The sequence below is a fragment of the Balaenoptera acutorostrata genome, chromosome 14 (genome assembly GCF_949987535.1).
Source record: "Balaenoptera acutorostrata chromosome 14, mBalAcu1.1, whole genome shotgun sequence".
Classification (NCBI taxonomy): Eukaryota; Metazoa; Chordata; class Mammalia; order Artiodactyla; family Balaenopteridae; genus Balaenoptera; species Balaenoptera acutorostrata.
Window position 1 is genome coordinate 7888521 of NC_080077.1, and position 25226 is coordinate 7913746.

The following is a 25226-nucleotide window of genomic DNA, read 5'->3' on the forward strand; positions in this document are numbered from 1 at the left end:
GGCTGGGGCTGGGGATCGAGTCCAGTGGACCAACGCTAACGCTTCTGGAGCCTCGGTGCTCGGCCCGAGCCCGCTCTGCCTCGTCACCCGGGCAGGCGCCGGCGGCAAGCCGAAAACTAAAGAATGCGGCTGCCGCTGGGGAAGCCCACGAAGGCACCGCCCGTTTGTAACGTGTACCTGGCTTGCACACGAGTGTTATATTTGTGTTTATTTTCGTGCCGCCACACTCATCACCATCTGAGTAAGAGAGCTGAATGTGTCCTTTCTCTCTTGTGGGAGAAGAAAGAAATTTGCCCAGATTTTTACTTCCGTTCTTATCTGGAAAAGAGAAAGAAAAGGGAAAAAAACAGAAGACGTGATTAAAAATGATAATGACACACATGGAGGGGTACCAAAAATGAGCCGAGACCCTGCAGGTGTTCGGAGGGTCAGTGGGTTTCTCTTGAGTGACAAGTTTGACAGGGCAGTGGCAGGCACACTGAGGACCCCAAGGGCACCTTCAGGCTTAGGAGGAAAGTACGAGAGTGAATAAACAACGTCCTCTGAGGGCACCAGAGGCAGAAAGGCAAGAACGCACGTTACACCACCCCGGAAAATAACACTGTTCCCCCATTTGCGGGGCCCTCAGCTCTCCTGAGACACACGGCCCGTCGAAACCGAGGGGGCAGCATTTGTCCCATGACCAAAGCAGAAACTAATTAAACCTGTTCAGCCAGCCAAGCACGTGACCACTTAATTCTTGGTTCAGTTGACTTTTACTGAAGGTCTGTCTCAAGTCCTTCTTAAATAAAGGCAGGGACATGGCTGGACCTGCTTTTAAAAGACACACCACCAATTCTGAATCCTGGGATAATTCCTAAAATCCAACCTGGGTTCACAATCCCTTATCTAATGCTTGTAACAGATTCCAATTACTCTCACTGCCTGTCGTTTTCCAGGTGAGTCTTAAGTGACAAACAACTAATATGCTACAAACACTTACATCCAACTGAGAAGTCGCAACCAACACAGTTACAGCAAAAGGAACCCAAGGGGTCCAGTGCTCTCACACGAGGCTACGAGAGTCCACTGGCCTGAAGCCATAAGGCCTGAACAATTCCAGGCAGTAAGGTTGTTACAAAATCGAAATCAGTTTTACACGGGCACTGGCGATGCTCCTCCACAGGTGATGGAGTGAAAAGATAACCAAGCTCCCCCCACCCGCTTCTTCCTGTTCCCAGTGAGCCCACATCAGAAGGCTGCAGGCAGCTTCAAGACACCCGAATGCACCAGTTCCCTACATTTGAGTCATTAAACTCTTTTCTTCACCATCCTTTATTATACGCTGAACCCAGAGAAAGGAGGCTGAGATAAACCACAGGAAGAACTTCTGGTTCACTCCAACCTGGATGCAGCCGGGCTCCCATTACCGACAGGCACAGGGCACCACTCACCCACAGCGCACACGGCCGCGTCCTCGGGGCAGCCCCTCGCCTGGCCCTTCTGCAGGACCCTGTGGCAGACGTTAATGAAGAAATGCCTCTTTTCTGGTTCCCTCTGGCTGCCATCCACGGCTTCCCAATTCTGTTCCAGTTCTGTAACCAAAAAAAAAAAAAAGAGTCTTCCAGCCAAAGGCAGTGATTATTTCTCTGTGAGTCACACCATAAATGGTGATTAAGCGGAAGGTAAAGGCCTGCGGCTGCTAGACGTCAGGCACTCACGTTTCTGGACCCAGCAGGCTGAGGGCACACTAACTCAGCGAGAATCTCAAGCCTGTCTTGAATGTGACGGAAACAAGCCAGCCCCGAACAACTCCTCAGAAGAGGAGGCTTAACGGGGTGGGGCAGAGGATTAAACAGCAAAATTCCCCCAAGCCCCAAAGTCTGAAATCAGAAACTGAAAAGCAAAGCCAGACGCCAGCCCGGACTTGAGATGCCACTGGTGACGCATCTGCCTCCAGACCACAGATAAGGCAGACCTGGCCCAGGGCTTAGTGCTCAGTGCCCCTGGAAGATAAACAAGATACGTGTGGTCCCTTAACTCAAAGTGTTCGTGACTCAGTCGTGCATGAACAGAAGAAAATCCGTGGAAGGTAGAAGGAGCACAGGCTGAGAGCAGACAGCAAGTCAAAGGCGGACCATCCCCCAAACAGCCCCCAAAGGCATCACTGAGAACCGTGTGGGAAGGAGGACACACAGGCAGTGAGGATGTTCCCTGTGCGGACTGGAGACTGGGGTTTAAAGGGAAAATCCCACATCAGTGGTAACACAGTCACTACACACGGGTGTCAATAACCGGGAAGGACTCACGGCCGACCACACACTGAACAAGGACAAACGCTGTTCTGAAAGCTTTGGCTGGGCTGCTGAGGGCTGAAGAGCGTCAGGCAGGAGGACTTTTTTAAACTATCAGGGAAGGATGTGAGCTCTCACCTCACAGCTTCCTTAGATATGTGGGTGCAAACGCTACACAAGTAACCTGGGTCCCAGAGAACCAGAGAGGTGGCCGAAGTCAGCTGAGTACGAATGCATCTCTGCATCCTCGCAGATCCTAGCATCTGAAACCACCACTCAGTTTACTGTAAGAAAATTGGGGGGCGGGGGTGTAACTTGCTCAAGTAAACACAGCTGGATGCGGCGGAATGGGCCCCAAACCCGGGTCTGAGCGGAGGTGAGAGCTCTTCCCACTCGGCAGACAGAAAACCAGCCTCTTGACCAGCGCAGACTGTAAGCACGGCACCAGCCCCATGGCTCGAAGGTGCTGAACCAGGAAAGCACCGAGACGGTTATTCCCCGGGCAATTCGCTGCCCGAGAGCATCTATAGTGGGGCTCGTGTTCAAAGGAGAGCGTTCCAGCACCCCCACGAAGGAGGAATTCTCCTTTTAATATGATACTTTCCCAAGCAGCTGGGACTCTGAACACGTGAGTAATCGTTCCAATACTAGCTGGTGACTATGTGACTTCAGGCCATTCTCCCTGTCTCGTGTATTATTCCACTTTACAGAGGCAACTTGCTTCTATCTATGCCCAATTCCAGGGCTGCTAAAAGGGTGACACTAGAAGTCCCCACCTAGATCTGGTTATCCCTGTTGGGTGACCCCATGCTTATTGTTCAGTCTTCTGTGCCCCCTGCTAAATTCCAAGGCCCGGGGGGCAGGGGTCGTGCTCGCCAGGTTTGCTGCCGTATCCCCGGCACCTCGTCCAGTCCCCGCCAGTAACAAACGCTCCGCAAGCCTTGGTTCACAGGACAAATAAATTAACCTCGACGAGTCTTCACCATGAGCCAGGCCCCTGTGACAGGTCCCACATCCCTCCTCCTTTCAGCCTCACAAAAGAATCTGAGGTTGGTCAGGGAATGCAAATCCTGATTTCGAGACGGGAAAGAGGCAGTGAGACGGTGCGGGGGGGACGACACACACCTGTCACCCCAGGTGTGCAACCCTCTGGGCCTCACAGTCTCTGTGTTAAGTGGGAACACTGCCTGCTTGAAGGCTGTTGTAAAAGCTTAAACTCTTTTTAATTGAGCTATGACTGACACATGACACTGCATCGGTTTTAGGTGTACAATACGATTTGATGTATGTGTATACTGCACCACCACTGCCTCAGTAAGTGCAGTTAACGACCATTATTACCACACAGAGGTACCAATTTTCGCGGGGATGATGTGACAGCTTTTAAGATCTACCCTCTTAGCAACAAAAGTTTAAAAAAAAATTTTTTTTTTCTAATCACAAAGCACAGGGCCTGGCACACAGAAGGCACTTGGCCGTTTTCACTGAACTACGATAAGATGAGCCCAAGATATTCCAAGTAGAAAACAGTAACACCGACCTCAAATTCAGATATCTCGCCTCCTGATTCAGTGTCATTTCTGATAATTCATACTGCTCCGTGAGAAGCGGGGAAAGGCCACGATAACAGTTAGTTGACAAGGAAAAGAGTAACAGCATTTCCAAACGTGCTCGTGGGGAAAGAGGCGAGAGAACGTTCTCGAGCACACACGGAGTGGGCGGTGGGCCTACCTGAGTGCCGGGCCAGGGCCGACAGGTCGAAGCGCTGCTTCCCGTCGGAGACGCCGCAGAGCAGAGCCTCCTTCTCGTCCACGCAGGCGTACTTTGTGTCCCACGTGAAGAAGTAGGAGCAGTCCACCTCCCCGGTGAACACAGGAGCCCCTCTGCCGTTGTTACCTGTGCCGCATCAAAAGGAAGAAAGCACCCATGATGTGACCAAAACCCAGGAACGTCCCAGGAGCAGGGGCAGAGACGGCAAACAGGACACCCGTAGCAGCTGTGCAGGCAAACAAGTTCAGGGCTCAAACCCCAGAGATCAGAGTGGCTTTACTGCGTTTCAGACAACCTAAACCCTGCAGGGCAGGCCTGTGTTCCTTTCGTCTTGGTGGGATGGTCTCGAGAGGACAGAAGACTGTTGTCGGCGGGCTGTGAGCCCCAGGCAGCGCTTGTCCCGAGAGGCTCATAAACACCAAGGCAGAGCAGGGAGACACCGAAAGGGGGGCAGAGATCAGGGCTCCAGTTCCAGGAGTGCCACTGGCTAAATGATGTGCATGTGAGCAGGACAAGTTCCCCAGGACTCGCCCCTAAAATGAGCATGGAAGAGGCATACGGTCTGCAGCCGCTCCCAACTGAAGGGTGCTGAGGTTTAGTAACCTCGCCCCGAGAGGGGCCAGCATCCTGGATCCTGGGCACTCTGGCACGTGCGGGTCTCTCACACCCCACTCCAATCAGCCGTCTCCTCGCCCACCACCTCGAGGGAGCCCCACGGGGTTCTCAACCGTGAGCCCTCCCGGCTCAGCTCCGCCCTGCAAGCCAGCCCTTCATGTGCCGCTTCCCTGCCCACGTAGCCTGGGATTCAGCAAACTCTGTTGACTTTTCCCGTACCAGAAATTCTATCCCCTCGCCTTTCCGAGCTACTGCACTGCTGGCACGAAGGTCCGTTTTCCACCCCTTGATGGTTTAATAATCCTCCTCTGGACCTCCTACATGATTTACCTTTCTTGAGGTTTAGGGCCCTGAAGTGCACAATGTTCTAACGGAAAGGGAAATAATATTCTGTACCAAGGGCTAATGCTGTTTCAATTGCAACTTCTATTGAATCTTTAATATTATAAACATCATAATTATAACACCAGCGACAGCGGCTAAGGCACACGGAGCACAAGTTGAGGCAGGCGCCGTGCTAAGCACCGAGCCCTCCGCAGGGGCTGGATGCAGAGAACAGGCTCTGTGTTAGGTACTTCACATACATTCACGCATTTCAACCGTGAAATCGTACGACACAGGGACAATCTTAGTCCCATTTTGCAGATTTAGGGGGGCTAAATAATTTGCCTATGGTTTCATAGCTAGAGAGTAAAGGAGCCAGAAATCAAACCCAGACGGTCTGGCCCCGGAGCCAGACTCATAACCACAAGGCAAGACTTCCCTGCGCTACTGTGTGTTTTTGGTTTTGTTTTTTTTTTTTAGTAAGTTCTCTTTTAAGAACCAGTGCTCCCAACTTCCCTTCCGACAGCACCCGCTCTGGCTGGGGGTCCGCCGTGCCCTCCACCGAGGGAGCAGTGAAGCTGCTTCGCCTCTTTTCAACATGCTCCCCACCCCTGCCCCTTCAAGGTTTACATACAGTTTAGTCCCATTGGATTGGTATTTCACTGTTCAGAAAAGATCTGTGTTTCCTGAAAACTTGATGCATTCACAGTGTTTTTCTTTTACCAGATGAGTTTACAGATGATTAAAATGATACTATGAATGGTTCCAGGGTCCATTCCTACTCAGGAGCTAGATTTGCATCTGAAACTTACTAAGGATCTGCTGGGAGAGCCCATTTTAAATAAAATTTAAATAACCACTGGCATGCACCCTACCTGCATTCTTATTTAATTCCTCAAAGAATTTTAGGAGAATAGTAAAGGAAGACTCCTCCCTACCAAACCACGTTGTTTATTTAAACACAATGGCCTTGCCTTCAGGACCGCTATGCCCTATGGTTTCCACCCACCAGTAGGACAAGGATGACTTTCTGTAATCTCTCCATCAATCTCAATCCTGAAAGCTTCCTGGGTCTCCAGGCTCCAGCACATTCCCCAGCACACCCTTTACATGGCCTGGGGGTACATGGATTCCACAACGAGCTGCAGGCGAAAAGCGGACCCTCCCAGGGAAACCAAGCTGACCAGCAGGCAGCCGCCCCATCCCCCCACCGCTCTGGGACGGAAACCCGTGCTGCCTGCTCACCAAACCGGTTTATCTTTCCCTCTAGGCCCATGGCTAAACTGCACTTCCCGCCTCACTGCCTTTGAGGTCGGGCCATGCCTCTTAGTTCTGGTCCATTAAAAAAACTGCTGTTCCCATTCTGCAGAGTCCTTGGAAGCCACGTCCACAGACAGCAGCAACACGAGGTGGAAAATGCAAAGGTCCCCAGGTGACCACATGGAGCAGAGCCCCCCAACGCCTGCACGGAATTAAAGAAAATAAGTCTTCAGTGTGATCGTGAGTCACCTGAATTCATGGATGGTTTTTTACTGGTCTATGCTAACACACCACTCCTCCCCCAAAAAACGCTCTAATGTCCTTATGTGACAGGATCACCAATAATCAGGTATCACATTACATCAAACTAGATATAAGTTATTGAGACAAATGGTAAAAATATATATATATTATGGACAAAAAAATAAACTTATGCACCTTTGTGTCTCGAAATGCATGAAACCCTGGATTTAGAAGCATCAATAATTCCTGGAGATCCAAGTTGAACTATAAACCACATTTCATAATATTCCATAGCCAATCAACACCCAATTCAACATGCAAAAATACATCATTACATTTAACCAATACACACAGAATCCACCAAGGGGTTTTCTCTAAAAACTCTAACTTTAAATTCAAACAAGGTAATAATGAAATAATTTTAGAGTACACAGAGTATAGTACATACAGTTGGCTCCAAATCACAGAGCTAGAAAGAGTCTTAAATATTTCATAATCCAGCTCCAGCCTGAGAGTAGGCTCAAAAACATCTAAAGTCTCTGGATCTGGTCTCCGTGTCACAATCACAATGACATGAGTCTTCAGGATTAAGGCACTGCTATTAGTTTTGTCAGGTCTGATAATGGCACTGAGGTTACGTGAAGGAATGTCCTTTCCTGCAGTTTGGGGGCAGTGTTACGATCCACTGGTAACATGTGACACAGCATATAAATATGAGGCAAGTTTGGTGAAACATTAACGGCTGTTAAGCCTGAGTGGTGGGGTGTGTAGGTTTTCACTGTAATGCTCTCTACTTACATATTTGAAAACTTGTATGACAAAAAGGAATAAAGGAAAAACAAATGGCCTCTCCTGTTTTTTCCCGCCTCAGCCCCCGTGGGCTCTAGCTTCCTGGCACCACTCCTGGATGTCCATCCCTCTTCCCTGGGAGCCCCTGACCACGGGCCCTTCTCAACATCCTCCTCGTCTGCTGGGATCTTTCTGGATCATTATTCCATCCTCCCAACATGCCCAAATGAGATCAGCGCATTCCCAAAGATCGCGGCCAAGTCACTTATAAAAAGTGCGGACAGAACAGGGCCAAAGGAGGTAGCGACAGGACAGAGGGAGCCTCGGCCCACACAAGTCGCCCACCGCAGAGCAGCCCAGGAGCAGGGGAGCCGGGAGACCCGGGCAGCCCGAGTGCCTGAGGGTCTGGGGACTTGGGATAAGAAGGAGGCTGCATTTCCCAGGGGCCCGGACACAGAGTAGAAGGGGTGGACTTTGGAGAGGGTCTCCTACGAGCCTGGAAGAGGTGAGGATGACGGAAGAAAGACGCAGAATCGGGGAAGGCAGGGCGGGCATTCGAACCGAAGGGAGATGGATCCAAAGGCCACGCCCAAGCCAGATGCATGGCCACCCCTGCTTAGTCCCTTCACGCTGATTTCTAGATAAAGTCCAACTCCTCTGCAGGACACACAAGCTTTTCACAACGTTGCTCCACCCCCTTCTTTAGCCATGGGTTGGACACCCAGCTCTGAGCTGCTCAAAGCTACCCAAATTCCCGCCTGTGCACAAGCTGTTTGTTCCTCCTGCCACAACGACCAGCCCCCATGGCCGCCCGGCTTGCCCCTACTGTCCTGCAGGGCTCCCTCACCCAGCACCTCCTCTTAACTGCCTCGGTCCTCGGGGGTACCCAGACCCCTGACCTCAGCGCCTCCCTCCTGATAAAGGCCCAGGTGACAGACGTTGCCAGGCACCCGCAACCTGCCCGCGTCCCCCTGCACTACGGTCATCACCGTCCTCATCTCTCTCTCTGCTTCTGGTGTGTAAACGCCCGGGGAGCTCTCAGCCATCACGGCGGCATCCCTAGGCTTCGCAGGGTCTGAGCAAACAGGTACTAATAAAATGTGTTCAACGCATCAACTGAGAACATGCCTCCAATGTAAGCTCGGAGTGCACGTGGCAGGAATAGGGGCTGACAGGCAACCGTGGGCTGAGAACAACGGTGACGATGGCCAGCGGCTCCAGGAGTCAAGGGGCGTCCTGCTGTGAGGTCTCCCTCCTGCTTCAGCCCAGGTGATTCTCTGCCGGCTCTCCGGGCAGGTTACCAGCGCTCGGCGGTGGTCGCCAGCACTCCTGCCTGCCTCCACCACCAGACCCGCGTCTGGAGCACAGCTCCCGTCACGCACAGCTGCCTCCCCCAGGCCCCGCAGTGAGTCACGCAGGAACCTGCCCCGTGACCAGATGGTTAAGAGCTCTACCATAGAAACACACAAAACAGACAGTGAGGGGCCAGGAGACCCTCAGGGGTGGGGCGGCCGTGCGAGACTGTGCTGGCTGTGTGGACGGGGCCAGACCCAGGCGGCTCCCAGACCAGAGCTCTGTGCAGAGGCTCGGCCGGCTTGCGGGGCACCTGGGGTCACGGCTTGGAGGTCCACTGATGAGATGGCTCTCTCACGATGGTGGGATCCCATCACCTCTCAAGAGACGCAAACCGTGTTCAGAATCTCTGAGATACGGACGGCAGCGCGGCTCTGTGAAATGCCAGTGCCACTGTGGCTTCAAGGGAGCTTCTCCGAGTCGCTCAGAAAAACCAAGCATTCCACTTAAAGCTGCCCTGGGGTCTCTCGAGATCCCCAACCCCCACCTCTACAGCAGGGCCACCATTTGCAAAAGGGGTCACCTAGAAACTCATTTCCTAAAAGAAGAGTTGTTTAGTGACAACCCATCAGAAGGCAGTGAGTAAACCCAGCCTGCCGGCTTTGAACGCGCTCCGTGAGAGCCAGAATTCAGGACACAGAGGCTTTCCCAGAGAGCCTGATGCTGGGCCCAGTCTCCAAACAAACAGAAAACAGAAACAAGACGTGTGTGTCAGGCGTTGGCAGGGCAGGGTGGGGTACTCCTACCCGCTACGACGGAGGGGGTGTCAAAGGGGCCACGTCTGCAGGAGGACGTCTGACCACCCCACTCAGCACTCCACGTTTCCATGGACCCCGCCCACCCATGCAGATACGCGGCTGACCCAGGGCGCACTCACCCGCAGTCTGATTGCACTCGAAGTTGATGACGCTCATCCGCTGGAAGCCGGAGCTGCACGCATCGCCCCCGAAATATACCAAGGTGAGGTCTCCGTCTGAGTACCTAGGTTTTTGTAATACACACACGCACACGTTTGGTAGAACCAAGAAAGAAACTCGAATCTTTAAACATTTCTACAGTACGCCTTTCGCATACCATCCACAGATCAGCACCGACAGAAAACAGCGAGCCCTCTCGTTGGCTGGGGAAGAACCGTCTACAGGAAATGAGTTCCAAATGGATGGGCTTCTCGTCCTCTTACTTCAAAGTAATAACTGGCTGGAAAAGGGCACTGAAGGTTTTGCTAGGACCATGAGGACTCTTCTGCTCTCATTTTTGGATTTTGTACAAAATAAGTAATGCCCAAGAAGACACAGCTTTTCCAGCAACTGCCGTAAAAAGTCTGACCTGAGGGATCCTGGTCCCTCAGGTCAGAGAAACTACATTTTGATAAAGCTCTTGTGAAGGTAACTACCGAGGTAAGGGTCACGAGAATTGTGATAAATGCGTTTTCCTAGTTGTTCAACACTTGTGTGTGATGCCAATGGTGTTTCAGATTCTCAAACCGCCAGAGAAAAATCAAAACTCCTCGGAAACGTAGATTGTAAGATACAAAAGCATATCAACTAATGAAATAGCTTTCCTACAGGACGGTTCCCTACAAACAACGGATTATAAAGCGAACCGTATCAACAGAAGCATTCTTACTGGAAAGCCAGGAAAAACATCCACCCGGTCAGGGACAAATGGCACTTGCCCAACTCATGCAGGAAAATAATGCCAGCTTAAGCGATTTCCCTGTGCTCTGCGGAAAATGGAAGGAGGAGGACGGCAGGGGAGTATGTTATGTCTCACAGGGACACGCATGATGCACTTAAGAGTTACGTGAAGGCCGTACGCACCGAAGGGTTTGATTCTGGAGCTTCCCCGCCACTTTGACTTGAGTGGAATCTGACTTCTTCACTTGGCAAACTGCAGCATCTTCCTTATTACAGATGCGTGCTTCAGTTCCTCCACAGACGTTCAAATAGAAAACATGTTCCCCTCCCTCTGCAGTATAGTACGAGGAGTTTGAAGCTAAGGAAAGGGGAAAAAACAAGAAGAGGCTCTGTTACGCACATAGGTGTGGGAAAGTGACAGCATCAAACTTGAAACGCCCACCCTAGGGTAGGGGGAGCTCGGCCCCTGGGCTCTCATTCCCTCTCCCACTTCCTGGCCCCCAGGCACCCACTCACCTCCGAGCTGGCTGAGGTTGATGGCGATGTCGTGCTGCTCGCTACTCAGAGAGCAGTTCCGACTTTCCAGGTAATCCCTGTGGCAGGCGTACTCAGTGATCCACTCGATTTCAAAGCGGCAGTTGGATTTCGCCGTGAGCTTGGGAAGGGTGCCCTATCGTGAACAGGGTGAAAGGAATAAAATTAATTTTTTTCATGGAGCTTAAACGCAGATGTGTCTATGCTTCTGAAAAGCCAAAGGTATGTTACTGGGTTCTGACATTTTTCTGTTCTTTTGTCTGCCTTCCAACAACTGCATTTCCTTGGAACCCTTCCAGTCCCTTCCAGAGTCACACGCAAGCGTCAGCCTGAGAGCCCGCCCTGAACGCGCTATCACCCGCCCACCACGCCTCTGGCAAGCAGTCATGATGTGTGAAGGGCCTGTGGTCCATGCACTCCTTTCAATCACAGGTGCCGCTGAGCCTGTGCCAGATGGACACCCCCCCCCACCGCCCCTGCCCGCTGGGTGGACGTCACAGAGGCTGCACGCATCTGGGGAGATGGTCCCCAACCCCTTTCCACGGGAATGTCCATGGCACTTGGGCACACTTCACCTGTATTCCAATCTGCTCCTGCCCCTGGGTGAAGCCAGGGTATCACCCACCACAAACCCGGATTCTGGGAAGGACGCCATGAAGTCACTGTTCACTGGGGTGCAGTGTCATCTTTCTAACCTTCCCTGGGAGAAATGTCTCACTGGCCTCAGCATCAGGAGTAGCTGTGCTGATTCCAGGCCCCTCACTCTGCAAACGTCTACTAAGTACCTGCTACATGCCAGGCACGGGACTAAGTGCCGGGTTTACCGGCACATGATTAGTAAGGTGCAGAGATGCAGTCCAGCCCCGACTGTTGACTCAAAAATCGATGCTTTAACCCCTTGGCTCAGAGCAGTCAGACATACATACAGCGATGTGGACCAAGTGCTGAGTGAGAGAAGCTGGACGCCCCATGCTGTATGACTCCACTTGTGTGGGATGTCAGGAAAGGCGAGACAGAAAGGTGGTCCACAGCTGCCAGGGCCGGGGGAGCAAGGGAGTGATGGCAACTGGGCACCAGGCTTCTCTGGGGTGATGGAAAAGTTCTAACACAGACCGTGGCGATGACTGTGCAATTCTGTTAGTACACTAATAACCGTTAAATTTTACTTAAAACAGGTGTATTTTTATAATACGTAAATTCAATAAAACTCTTTTAAAAAGATCTGTGTGGCAAGCTGAATGTTTACTCAAGTTCCAGCTCCTAAAAGCATTCAATGAGCCAGTGGAAATTCTTCAGTAAACCTTCAAGTATTAAGGGGTCCCAGCCCACGTCACCCAAGTTCTGCCCAGGGAACAGTCAGGCTGGAAACAGAACCCCTAGGTCCACTGATAGCCCACCAGCCCAGCGGCCTCACATCCCATGGAGAACAGAGGGGAACTCTCCATTCTCTCCCTCGTGATAGTGTGAAATGATTTCTCACTGAACGCAGCACAAGTAAGAAAGGGAAACACTAAAACCACTGCCGGCTTAGAACATCTCCTCAGGCTCAGAAGATTTTGATTCACATCTGTAGGATGGATAGTATAAATAAATAGTCCTCAATATCAGGTTCAGGACTAACGTTGATTACTGGTCAGTCGGGTCTCTGCTGAGCTGACATCACGCGACCCTAGAAGTCTGGGGACAACAAATGGAAAGCTGGCTGGACTGCGCTTCTGTCTCCACTCTGTCTCCATACACCACCCCCCTACACACACACACACACAAAACAGGCCAGTTGCCAGCCAGAAACCAGAGCAAATTCCACGTTTGTTTGGGGGGAGGGGAGGACATTCTTTGGCAAAAGAATTCAGCTCCTCCTACTTCATTCTACAAGGAGAAGGCAGAAATAAATTGGAGGAAAGCCCTACCCTTCCTCCCTGGGGATGTCTCCCCTCATCAGCACGGCCATCTGCGAAGACACTTAAGCAGCAATGGACCGGTGAGACACCACTGGGCACGGGGCCCAAGGACACCCCAGACGCAGGCCCTACCCTCAAGGAGTTTACAACCGCACTAGAATTGAGTAAACAGCCAGAGGACGGGGTAGTCAATCTGCCTGCGAGAGTGTGGGGGGAGGGGGGAGGCAGGCAGGCGACGGGGTGACGCGCTCCACTCTGAGTTGGCAGGAACCTCCCTTCTGGCCCTAATTCTCCTACACTGGTACCCACCCCCGGAACCTCAGCCGCTGGCCCGAGCCATTTCTGCCAGGTCTACATACCATCTGTACTACTCCTTTCTTACTATGTTTCTATAAACCAATTAGCTATTTTTACCTTGCCTCATCTGAAGCAATAACAGACGTGAAATCACAGGTTTAGGATGATATGTACGGTCTTTTCAAATATTCATTCCAACCAGCATCGCCCTACAATTTTTTAAAATCTGTCTATGAACCACTTAACATCTCACTCGACCCTTGAACAAAACACCATTCTCTTGGCATAGACAGCCCTCCGGGTCGTTGAGAAACCGCAAACAGCAAGCCAAGCACGTGCGCCCGAGTCCGTCCCGGGAAGCATCGCTGCCACCTCCACGGAGGCGTGTGTCCTGCGCCAGCCCTGCCCCGACTTGTGCTCACGCCACTGGGGCGTCCGCTCAGACAAGCCACTCACCTCTCTGCGCTCCGACGGGCAGACAAACGTGATAGTCACTGCCGGGCTGTGACCCTCACAGAAGTCTGGATGAACCGCCCCTTCTTTCACATAACTCAGGACAAGCCTGGAGGACACACGTCGAGAAAAGAGGATTAGGGTTACAAAAGTACAAATTACATTCCAATTAGTCGGCTGCCCTGAGCCTTCAGCTCAACCTTCTGTTCTCCCTTTCCCCACGTGTGCGGAAAGGGAGAACAGAAGCTTACAATATGAAAGAAGTCATAGTACGAAGTAATTTAAATTTATTTCCATTTGGGAAAAAAAAAATTTTTTTTAAGTAAACTTCAATGAGTGCTTAAAAAAAATAAGTAGAACAACCAACATATAAACTTAAATACTAAGAAAAGCTGTTTGAGTACAACAAAAAAGATTATAAACAATCTAACAAAACAAAACAAACACAGCCCAGCCGGCCAATTGCATTTCAGCCCGCAAGGCAACACAACCACTTCTTCTCTAAACGACCACTTCTCAGTGCAAGCCGAAGATCTTTTTATTTTTTTTTAAAGCCTAAAGACAGCCCAGCGCGCTGGCGACACGGCCTCCCGCGGCCGGGCAGAGCCTGGAACCGCCCACGGGGGTGCTGGCCTCGCTGTGGGTTGTGGCCGCGGCTCCCGGTGCACCGGCCACAGGACCACCGAAAACAGATGACCTTCCTTTCCTCTGAATACACGCCCAGGCTTTCGCTCGATGCCCACACCTTCCGACATCGTCTCTAGCCCTCCCAGCAGGGAAAGACACCCATTTATCACTTAGGACGGTGCGAGTGGCTCAACTGTGTACCCGCAAACTTCGTATGTTGAAGCCCTAACCCCCAGGACCTCAGAATGTGACCGTATTTGGAAACAGGGCCTTGGAAGAGGTGATTAAGTTGAGTTCGCTGCTGTGGGCCCTAATCAGACAGTACGGGTGTCCTTATAAGGAGAGGAGATCAGGACACAGACACACAGAGGAGAGGCCGTGAGGGGACACGGGGAGGTGGCCGTCTACGAGCTGAGAGGAAAGGTCTCAGAAGAACCCGCTGACAGCTCGGCCTCCAGAACTGAGAGGAAACAAATTTCTGCTGTTGAAGCCGCGCAGTCTGCGGTACTTGCGGTGGCAGCTCTGGCAAACGAATACAGACGCACGTATAGAAATCTCTCAGATGTTTTAAAATTTAGGTTATGCTCCAGCTCTTTCTGGGGACAGAAGTGTGATCTATCGCACACGGTGACACACCACTAGTTCCAGACTAGAGCAGGTGCAACGAGGCATTTACCAAAGGCTCCTGGAACAGGGAGAAGATCAAAATCCTCGATCCAAGTTCAGGATGTGGTCACGTGTGACACACTGGAGAGAAACCTCTCCCCACCGAGAGAGGTACACACGCATGAGTAGAATGTGTGTAAACAACACAGCTTATTAGGAGAAATGAAACATCCCCACCGGGAACTAAGGCGCGCCCCCTTGTCCCAGTCGGGAAGCAAACTCTGCACCCAGAGGGGCGGTGGCAAAGCGGCCCTCCTGCCACTCGCCTCCAGGACGGTGTTTTTAAAGAACAGATAAAACCACGGACATAAAACCAACGTCACAGGTGGCAAAGCAGGGAAGATACCCAAACACACCTTAAGGCAGGCGTGACCTCATGAAGTGGATGCCCGTGTGGATATGGGCTGGATCATGATACACATTTTCCTGCCTAAGTCACCAAGCCTACGTGACTCAAGCCATGACCAATAACTTTACAAGCATATGCGAGGTAGTCACTCTGCAAGCCCCGTTGAAAAGGGATATTCTTGCAACTCCCTGAAAAGCCAGGCTCTTGCTGAAGATTACACACGCCACCAGCAGACCGACCTGTCATTGCTCACGAGCTTCAGTCCCTCCTTGGGCCGGCCGACGTCGAATGCCCGGCCCCCTCTCACCAGGCAGGCAGCAGCGCCGGTGGGACAGGAACGCACCTGCGGACTCGTGGCCCGTACCGCCTCTGTAAAACGTGTGACACTGAATCAGAGAGTGCGTCAAGTGTAGCAATCACACTTAACCTTAGGTCCAGGGTCCCTTGCAAAAATTATCAAATTTTTTTAAGTCTCCGTAAGTGATATAAGGTAGCAGAGGTTTGGAAACCAGGAAGAGTAGGATCGCATCCCATCCCGAGACCCTGGGCAAGCCAATGACCGATCTGAAAGTGGAAAACGGGAACAGCTTTCCTGCCCTGCAGGGCAGCCGGGAAGTGAGGGCGAAACAACGGAAGATGCTCACTCGGTACCCGGTACATAAGAGGCGCCAATAAACAGGGACTAAGATGTTACTGGTAGTTAAGGGACACAGCCCTTCTCCTAGAGCTACAGGAACCTTAGCATCACCTATAGACAAGAAAATGCAGTGTCTCCATGGAGTGGATTGGTGGAAAGATGAGTAGATTCATGGAAACAACCTATGGACAGTTCTGGGTTCGAATCTTAGATCCACCCCTTTCTGTCTCTATAACTTCGGTCAAACTACAGACAGATCCAATTGCCAGGGCGCTACCTCACCAGTTTGGGGGAGGAGTAAAGAAAAGAACAAACTAGATGTGCCTGGAATAACAGCCAGACATTACAGCCTGCCGGCAGCAATACCACAATGACTGCAGCTGTGTTTCTCTTTAGGCTGCGTTACTTTTATCGTCATCTGGTATCTTACACGTTACAGGGGGTTTACTGTGCATCTTCTCCGGGAGTGCAGGAACCTCCACGTGCTCAGTGCTGCAGCCCAGCGCCTAAATTAGAGGCCACCACATAACAGGGGCTCTAAAATAGTTCTGCCATGGGTGGGTAAATATCACCCAGCCTCGGCTCTACCTAGTTAAAGTCTTAGCACTCATCGAGGGCAGGGTTTCCACGTCTCCTCTGCCCCAGCAGCTCTCAGCGCCCCCAGTACCCAAATCAGCCAATTCTCCCCTCATCGTGAGAAGGAAGGTTTACTTGAGAATCCTGAAACCCAAAGCATCTGGCAGACAGAGCATGTTGGCATGGCCAATGGTCAGAATGGACTTTGCGATGGCATGAGAATTTCCTGGGGGCAAAGGGGAGGAGTTGTGCAGAGAGCATGTTTGGGGGCAAGCTTTCTTAGAGGGCCCAATCAGTGACAGGGTTATCCACAAAGGAATACGGTGCAAGGGCAAAGATACTGAAGCCTCCAGAGAAATCCTTCACCATCCCCACCCACAACGCCCCCAGACTCAGACCTATGTCTCTGCAAACGTTGATGAACAGAGAAGTGTCCAGGTCAGAGTCGTCCACCAAATAAGCACCGCTGATCTTGATCAGTGGGTTTAAATCATGCTTCTTGAGCTCTCTGTCAAACACGTAGCACGGCACCTAGGAGAGACAGGAGAGAACACGAGTCTTCGACACACACCTTCCTGGAGGCTGGGGGCTCAGCAAAGCCTATGCCCCACATCATGGGACACCAGTCTCCAAGCCTTAGGGTCTCCAGGCCATGAGGTCCCCCGATGACAGCAAAGCCAAGGCCGACAGGGCTCCGGCTGCTTCTGCCCACCTGCTCCCTCCCAGCCGCTCCATCCCTGTCCCCCCTTGGCGTGCTGTCCTGCTGCCGCCTCTCACTCACGTCCTCCCTTGTCCCTACACCCCCGCGGCCACCACGCCGCAGCCTGCAACCAGCGCAGACGTTCCCACCTGCCCACCCTCACTGTCCTCTCTCCCTCTCCGTCACCCTCTTGCTGGACGCAGCCACTACCCACTCTGACCCCACTACCACTCTCGGCCTTCCCCCCGGCCTCACACCAATGGCCTTCCCCTGCCGGAAACCCTTTCTTCACTTGGCTGCCTGGCCTCCAGGGGCTCCTGGGGTCCCTCTGCCCACAGCCTGCTTTCTCAGCCTCCTGGGAGTGTGCCTCACCTTCCTCTGAACGGACCCTAAATGCAGAGGTGTCCCACGGCTGACTTCTCAGCCGCGTCCCTGTCTACGCTCATTCCCCTAGTGACCTCATGCACAACGCATCAGATACCCGCCACTAGCCCCCAAGTGTATGTTTCTAGCCGTGACCTCTCCCCACAAGCCCAGACTTCATAGCCAACACCAGCACAGAAGCTGTGTTCACGAGCAGACTCTGCAGACAGAATGCCCGGGTCCAAACTCCGGGGCTGACACTTAGTATGACCACGAGCCAATCGAGCCTCTGTGCCAAGTGGGAATATTAACAGTAACTATCGATACTTCACAGGGTTGCTATAAAGACTGAACGAGGGGCTTCCCTGGTGGCGCAGTGGTTGAGAATCTGCCTGCTAATGCAGGAGACACGGGTTCGAGCCCTGGTCTGGGAAGATCCCACATGCCACGGAGCAGCTGGGCCCGTGAGCCACAGCTGCTGAGCCTGCGCGTCTGGAGCCTGTGCCCCGCAACGGGAGGGGCCGCGATAGTGAAAGGCCCGCGCACCGCGATGAAGAGCGGTCCCCGCACCGCGATGAAGAGTGGCCCCCACTTGCCGCAACTAGAGAAAGCCCTCGCACGAACCGAAGACCCAGCACAGCCAAAAATAAATAAATAAATAAATTAAATTAAAAAAAAAAAAAAAAAAGACTGAACGAGTTAATACACGTAAAGCTCTTGGTGCAGGTGCTGGTGAGTCAATGTAAGTGTCATCTGTTGTTATTTACCGTTGTCACTTAGATACACAAAAGCATCTCAACTTTAACATACTTAAAATAGGCCTTTTGTCCCCTCAAAACCTGCTCTCCTCCCAGCATTCCCCACCTCAGTAACGCACAATCATTCAGCCCATTGCTCAGGCCAAACTATGAAGGCCACGGAGAAACCACACGTTCCACATCCAAACCATCGGCAAGTCCTCTCCGCACTTCAGACCCAACCCTGGGTCGGCTCCTCCATTACCACCCGTGTCCAAACCGCCACCACCTCTCGCCTGCAACAGTCTCTTGTAACGGGACCCCTGGTTCCGGCTTCCGTGTCCCCTACCCCCAGCCAATGTCTCCACAAGTACCCCATCAATCCTTCTAAAATTCCATTGGGGGGCTTCCCTGGTGGCGCAGTGGTTGAGAATCTATCTGCTTGCCAATGCAGGGCACACGGGTTCAAGCCCTGGTCTGGGAAGATCCCACATGCGGCAGAGCAACTAGGCCCGTGAGCCACAATTACTGAGCCTGCGCGTCTGGAGCCTGCGCTCCGCAACAAGAGAGGCTGCGATAATGAGAGGCCCGCGCACCGTGATGAAGAGTGGCCCCCACTTGCCACAACTAGAGAAAGCCCTCGCACAGAAACGAAGACCCAACACAGCCATAAATAAATAAATAAAATTAAACTTTAAAAAAAAAAAAAAAGATGTACTAGGCTGACAGTAATCAAAAGAGAGCTGGACTAGCTATTAAAAAAAAAAAAAAAAATTCCATTGGGTCACATCACTCCCTGCTCAAAATCCACCAGTGGCCTCCCATGACACTGAGGGTGAAATCTCAGCTCCACCACGGTCTCCAACCTCGGGGACCCTGCACGCAGCCACGCTGGCTTCTGGGTGCCGTTCAGCCCCGTGGAAGTGACGCTGCCTCTACCTGGAATGATCCCGATAGCCCCACGGCTCTCTCACTGCGTTCACGCCTCAGGTGAAGTGTCACCTGCTTAGCGTGGCCATTTCTGACATCGCCAGCTCTCTTTTTCTTCATAGCACTGGTGTCTATCACCAGGCACCCCCATCTGCTAACCTGAGTGTAAGCTCCCCGAGGACAGGGGCTTTGTCACTGTTGCAGCCCTAAGCAAGGCTTAGGACAGTACCCAGAACCTAACAGGGGTCCATTAAACACCTGTTCACTAACATGAAGAGAAGTTCCTCCTCGGGGCCTCTAGCTGGATTCTAATTTATAAGCATTCTCTCATCTCTATGAACGAATGGTCTTTTATTTTTTAAAAAGTCAAGGAGTATATCAAATCACCACATTATACACTTTAAGTATATGCAGTTTTATCTGTCAATTATACCTCAATAAAGCTGGCGGGAAAAAAAAGGGGTGTAGGAGGAATGTCAAGGAACCCATTACAGGTGGCAAGACCCTGTGCTTTCAAAGTTCCACCGAATTCGGAAGGCAAAGCGTTCAAGCCCAGAGGTGTGCCCCCGAGTAAAGGCCCAGGCCTCCCAGTCTTTATGTGAAACATCCCCGTATCATTTTAATCGCCTCAGCCAAAGAATATTCTAAAAACCCATGTTCTCCGCAATCATTTCAAAATAGTGTGTTTCATCACTTCCTATGGATAATTTTCCTTAAACTGTCTTTTAGAAAACTGAAGCTATTCACAGGCAGGTCCATTTACAAACGTTAACTGCTTAACGTTAATGTTTAGCTTTTAAATGTTTCTCAGAAAGATGCTATCAGACCCGCAGGAATGCGCTGACCCACTAACCCTCTTCCCCTGTCCTGTTTGCAGAGACTTCGCGGAGAGCAAACGGATGGAACCTAAGGACTTGCACCCCCTCGGAGCCTCAGGGGGGCACCTAAACTCACTTCAACCAAACCCTTAAAGCAAAGTCTCCCGTTGCCTACAACGCTGACCAGAGATCCTGATGCCAACCAAGGAGGGCGGGCATGGGCACAGAGCAGGTGAGGTCAGGAAGCCAGAACCACACCCGGCACTACGTCCCGCAGAAAGGCAACGGAAGTGCAAGAAAGGGAGGACTGCAGACCCGGAGGAGGCTCTAGTAAAAGTAACCCGCGTCCATAATCCTGCAAATCTAAAGCTTGTCCACCCCTAGCAGGATAATACAGAAACATGAACTCAACTCAACGGGGCAGCAATTCAAGAAAGGAGACAAAGAAGCAACTCTCCAGCTACAAAACAAAGAGGAGGGAGCGGGACGGCACACAGCAGGAGGGAAGACGGGGCCACCCTCCTGCAACTAGCTCGATGTCACCGAAAGGCTTGAGGGCTTCCAGTGAGCCACGCCTGCGGACACCCGGCTCAAGGCCATCAGCAACTTCTGGCTGTCTCCCGACTCCAGGAAGGAACAGGAGACACGCCCAATGCAGCGCCCCCCAGAACTGGAGGCAGCGTCGGAAAAACAAGCAAGGCTCCTGGGGAAAGTCCTCCCACTTCCTGCTCCACCGAGCAGAGCAATGGAGACATTCATCAGCGCAGGAATGCAGCGGCCAGGGAAGGAGGCTGCTGCCAGCCCCCCACACCGCACACTGAGTCACTCTTGTTAACGGCGTATGGATGTACATTAACCGTATTTATGTAACTCCGGTAGGACCGCGAGCTTGCCAGTTCTGCGTTCTCTGTGTTCCCAAGAGTAGGATGGTAGGGGATGTATGTCCACGAGCTTTTACGGAAATTATGATCTAAAACGACCCCACCAGAATCCACTGAACAAGCACTACACCGGTGGGTTTAAAAGGCACTTTTTGGAACCACTGTGTTCTTTGCCCATCACACCATTCTAAATCTGACAAAGCCAAACCAACAGAAGAAATGAGGAGATATCAATAAGGTGTGGAAATCAAGGCCACACTGCCACTAAACCGAACCTAGGTTTTTTTTAAAGGAATGATGAGTGTTTCTACATTTCATATAATTTTTGAAGTTATATCATAGCCTGTAAGGTTTAATCAAATCCTACTGAAGACAGAGAAAAGGGACTATGCTTTACAGTGACCTGCTGGCGGTGACAGCGCTGCTTTTGCAGCAGCCATCATGCTCTCTGCTTCTTCCTGTCTTATTTAGCTACACCTAAGGCAGAGCGATGCCCTCCATACCTTCGGTCTATGAGCTCCATGAATGCAACAACCCTTTCAAAATGTAACGAAATTCCTAATGCTTAGCCCACAACATGCCCTCAATAAATGAAAACTCCATGAATAAAGCCCAGCTGCCAACCAGGCCCAAAGAAATGATCACTGGGAACATACCAACATTCCTCCTGCATCTCTGGATCAGCTTAGCTTCTAAGAGAAGTTAAACGTCACTTTTGAGAAAAACACAGACTGTATCTCCCCGTTCCCACCCCCCAAAACGACTTAGAACAGGGGTCAGCACACTTGTTCTGTAAACATGTTAGGCTTTGTGAGTGACGTAGGTCTCTGCTGTGTATTCTTCTCTGCTTTTTTTTACAATCCTATAAAAATGTAAAAAACCATTCTTAGTTCTGAGGCTGTACAAACACAGGATGTAGTTTGTGACTTCTGACCTACAGCACAAAGAAAATCAAAAACAAGTCACTATTTCTTTATTTCTTTGGGGAAGCAATTATTCCCTAGGTGGTGGGAAACAACTGTCAGTTCAGCAAAGCAAGGTAAAAGGACGCTCGGTTAAAACAGGAAAAATGGGTGTACTAACTAACTGTCAGTTGGAGAATCAGGGCCCAAGGGGAGGAACCTCCATGGGGCCTGGAAGGCCTGGGGTCTCACAGGAGAGAAGGTGTCTGGCACTGTGGTTCAGAGACGCTTTTCCTGCCGTTAACTGTATACTGGCAAACAGTTTAAGCTAAGTGTCAAAATGCAAAGTTTAAATTGACACCGTCTCCTACTAAATATCGGTGTCACTTCATTAGGCCTTATTTCTTTCCACACTTTGAACTTTCTTCCCATTGAACATTCCTTACACTCATGGAGGCAGCATTCCGACTGCCTTTTCTTTTATAGATTGCCACATCTGAAGAGTCGGTGATAACTTACTATTCGTAACTAAATTTGTTTTTGTGTTTTTTTTTTTTTAATCTCCCGCTCCCTCCTCCTCCCCGCCACCCAGGCTCCTCCGAATCTCTAAATTCGGTTTTATTTTTTAAGAACAAACATCTCTTTTTGCCCTTCTTAAATGACAACACATTAGGTCATCAGCAGAAATGACTGATTACTCTCATCTGTCAGTTTCTAGTTCCTGAGAGAGTCTTTGAACTCAACCCTTCAGAACAGAAAACTAACAGAGAAAAAGTGAGAAAACGCAACCCACGAAGACTGCTGTCTGGGTGAACACAGGAAGTCACCTTTAAGACCCAGGGTGGTGGGACTGGGGAAGCGGCAGAGGAAACTGCCTTCTGCCCCCTCCAGCACCAGGGAAAGTCAGAGGCTCTAGGCTAGGGAAGAGGGTGCTTCATCGATCACCAGGAACACTTGACCAGATACCAGAGAAAGAACGGAAGTAATGATGACAGTCGTCTAGTCCCTGAGGTGAGCTGGCAAAGAACTGAAGGGCCAGGCACACCTGACCTGGATCCACAAGGCGTCCAGAAGCCACCCCAAGGCTGAGGAGACGCCATCTGTAAGTGGCATGATAACCTAAACCCACGCTCGACTTGTGACTTAGCTCTTGAGTTGCATGGCATCAGAAACCAGGAACCAACCTGCGCTACACAAGTGAGCCATTCCATTTTCAGTCCATCCTGCGTACTTAAATGCCCTGTCGTAGAAATAAGGACCATCCAGGACACCTTAACAATTAAATCACACGGTATCTCTGCTCAAATGGAGTTTGAAAACCAAAAAAACATTTCTACCCCAAAAGGTTGGCGTCAGTACTTCAAATCCTAAAGGTCCCAGAATGTATTTCACAAGCATGTAACCTTGAAGGGCCCTTGTTACCTCTTTATTCGCTTTAAATTTGTCTTCCTTGCAGGCTGCAGTCGTCCTCCACTCAAAGTAATGCACACAATCTGTTGCAGTTACAAATTCGGGAGTTCCCTTTTTTTAAAAAAAAAAAAAAAAAAAAAAAAGGAAAAATAAGTTAGCATACTGCATATTGTAAAGTGTTCTTTTTTTAAAGTCAGAAACAGTGAAGGCTAACGAAAAATTTTAAACTAGCAGCCGGAGGTGGGGAATGACACACAACTGTTTTAGTTAAACAAGGTCATCAAGAAGTTCCCAAACCCAAAACTTCTGAGACAAAAGCTTCATAAAATCATGTTGGAATTCGGCTATAAATGATCCAAAACTGTTCTACTGCCCCAACTATGCAAGTACAGTAAGCTCATGGGAAGTAATCTTCACTGACCTCCCACTCTCAAACTCCAAATGTTCTCTGAACCAAATGCCAACAAAACCAAAGCCAGAAAATGTGACCTCATGCTTCCTGGAAGCCGAGGGAGGAGGCCCATCTGGACCTGACCGAGCTCGTACACCAGCCTTGCTCAGACGCCCCTGCACTTGAGGGCGGCCCCTCCCAGCAGAAGGGGACCAGCGAGGACTCCGAACTGGTCAGCCACAGTGTGGCTGGTTGATAAGACATGGCGGGAACTCACCTCTGTGCGCCATGTGCAAATCTAAAGAGTTCTGTGAATTCTGGTTCTCACAGGGTGAACACAGAATTCTTGAAGACAATTTAGTTAAAATTCAAACAACAAGCTAGCTTATTCTGTAACTCAGACCTCCAGATTTCATACCACTGCAAACAGATTTTTTCCCAAGGTTTCAACATGGGCAATAGTGCAACTGATAGGCTGGTCCACAATTAACAATGTAAGTTCTATTTTTAGAGTTCTTCAGACAAGACAGCATGGGCCTGAAAACGCAACAGTCACAGCACCAAATTCTAAAAACGATATTTCAAAGCAATCTGGTAACCGCATAAGTTTCACTCAACCTGATTTTTCTGAACACTTGGATTCTTACTCTGATTAGAGAACATTCATAGGGTTTGTACACAAATTGCTTTTGCTAAAAGCTAGCAATCATTTACTGAGAGTCCCTTTCTAAATACTAAAGATTAAAATCAAAAAATCACATACAACATGCAGGGAGTGAGAACAAACATCATGCTTTAAACAATTAGGTCCCATTTCAACACCAGTAATACCCCAAAAGTTGGGAACCCCATTACCCATTGGCCAAGGCTTCTTCTAGATAGATGCTAATATGTTCAATTTAATGTAAATGAGGACAAACGTTTAAAAAAATAAACACATTGCCTTAAAAACTATCAAAATAAAATGCTGGGAGAAGAAGTTTCAGAAAGAAAGAAAAAAAAATTTATGCCTGCAACATAAACATTAAACAGTGCTTTGAGTTTAAACACCCTAATCTTTACACTGTAGTTTTACACAGGATGTGGGTCAAGTTTCACTTAAACGTTGTAACTATAGGCTTAGGATTCGTTTACTTATTGGTTCTTAATGGTGACGGTAATTAGGCTGGGGTTTCTGTTCATCTGCTTGCTCGGGTTTTTAATTTTGCTCACTTAGTTCTCCTAGAATAGCCTTGCTACAGCAAGAACGCCCCAAGGACAAACATTTTTAAAAGAAAGATTATGAAGTGCCTCTGGGTGGACTCACCAAGGTTTTCCCACATAAGAAGGTGATGCTAGTCCGGATTCTGTGATTTGTGCTCTGCTGCTCACAGCTCACTGCTGTGTTGAATTCCAGGAGAGATCTGGTTGCACTCTTCAAAAGAGAGTCACCTATTCGGAAAGAAAAGAGTATGAACAAGCCGTAAAACATTCATAACCATAGAGCTATTTCCAAGCATGAGCAAATTAAAAACGGCACTATAATTCATTTGAAAGCTTACAAACTTACAAACTGCCCCTTCCCCAGAATTCTCCGTCTCAGGAATGGCATCCCCACACAGCCAGCTGTTCAAGCCCCAAACACATTGCACTCAGTCCTATCTTCCTCTCACCTATCACATCAGAAAGTTGTATTGCTTCTACCTGCACCTCAAATGCATCCGCCTCTCTCCTTCTCTACAACTACTGAAACCACTGCCACCTCTCACCTGTATTCTGGCAACAGCCTCCTAATTGGGCCCCTTGCCTCC

General features: G+C 50.3%; 1 protein-coding gene across 1 annotated transcript in view; it reads right to left on the reverse strand.

The window, feature by feature from the left end:
* Window positions 1-25226, reverse strand: part of IGF2R (insulin like growth factor 2 receptor) — a 111165-nt gene that overhangs the window by 56120 nt on the left and 29819 nt on the right. Inside the window, exons 3-13 of the mRNA XM_057527505.1 lie at window positions 24743-24867; window positions 23058-23156; window positions 16703-16835; window positions 15331-15460; window positions 13453-13558; window positions 10781-10934; window positions 10448-10622; window positions 9505-9608; window positions 4005-4169; window positions 1434-1574; window positions 178-318 (exon numbers count right to left, since the gene is read on the reverse strand). Of these exons, the coding sequence (XP_057383488.1) occupies window positions 178-318; window positions 1434-1574; window positions 4005-4169; window positions 9505-9608; window positions 10448-10622; window positions 10781-10934; window positions 13453-13558; window positions 15331-15460; window positions 16703-16835; window positions 23058-23156; window positions 24743-24867 (1473 nt within the window). The remainder of the gene's footprint in view (window positions 1-177; window positions 319-1433; window positions 1575-4004; window positions 4170-9504; window positions 9609-10447; window positions 10623-10780; window positions 10935-13452; window positions 13559-15330; window positions 15461-16702; window positions 16836-23057; window positions 23157-24742; window positions 24868-25226) is intronic.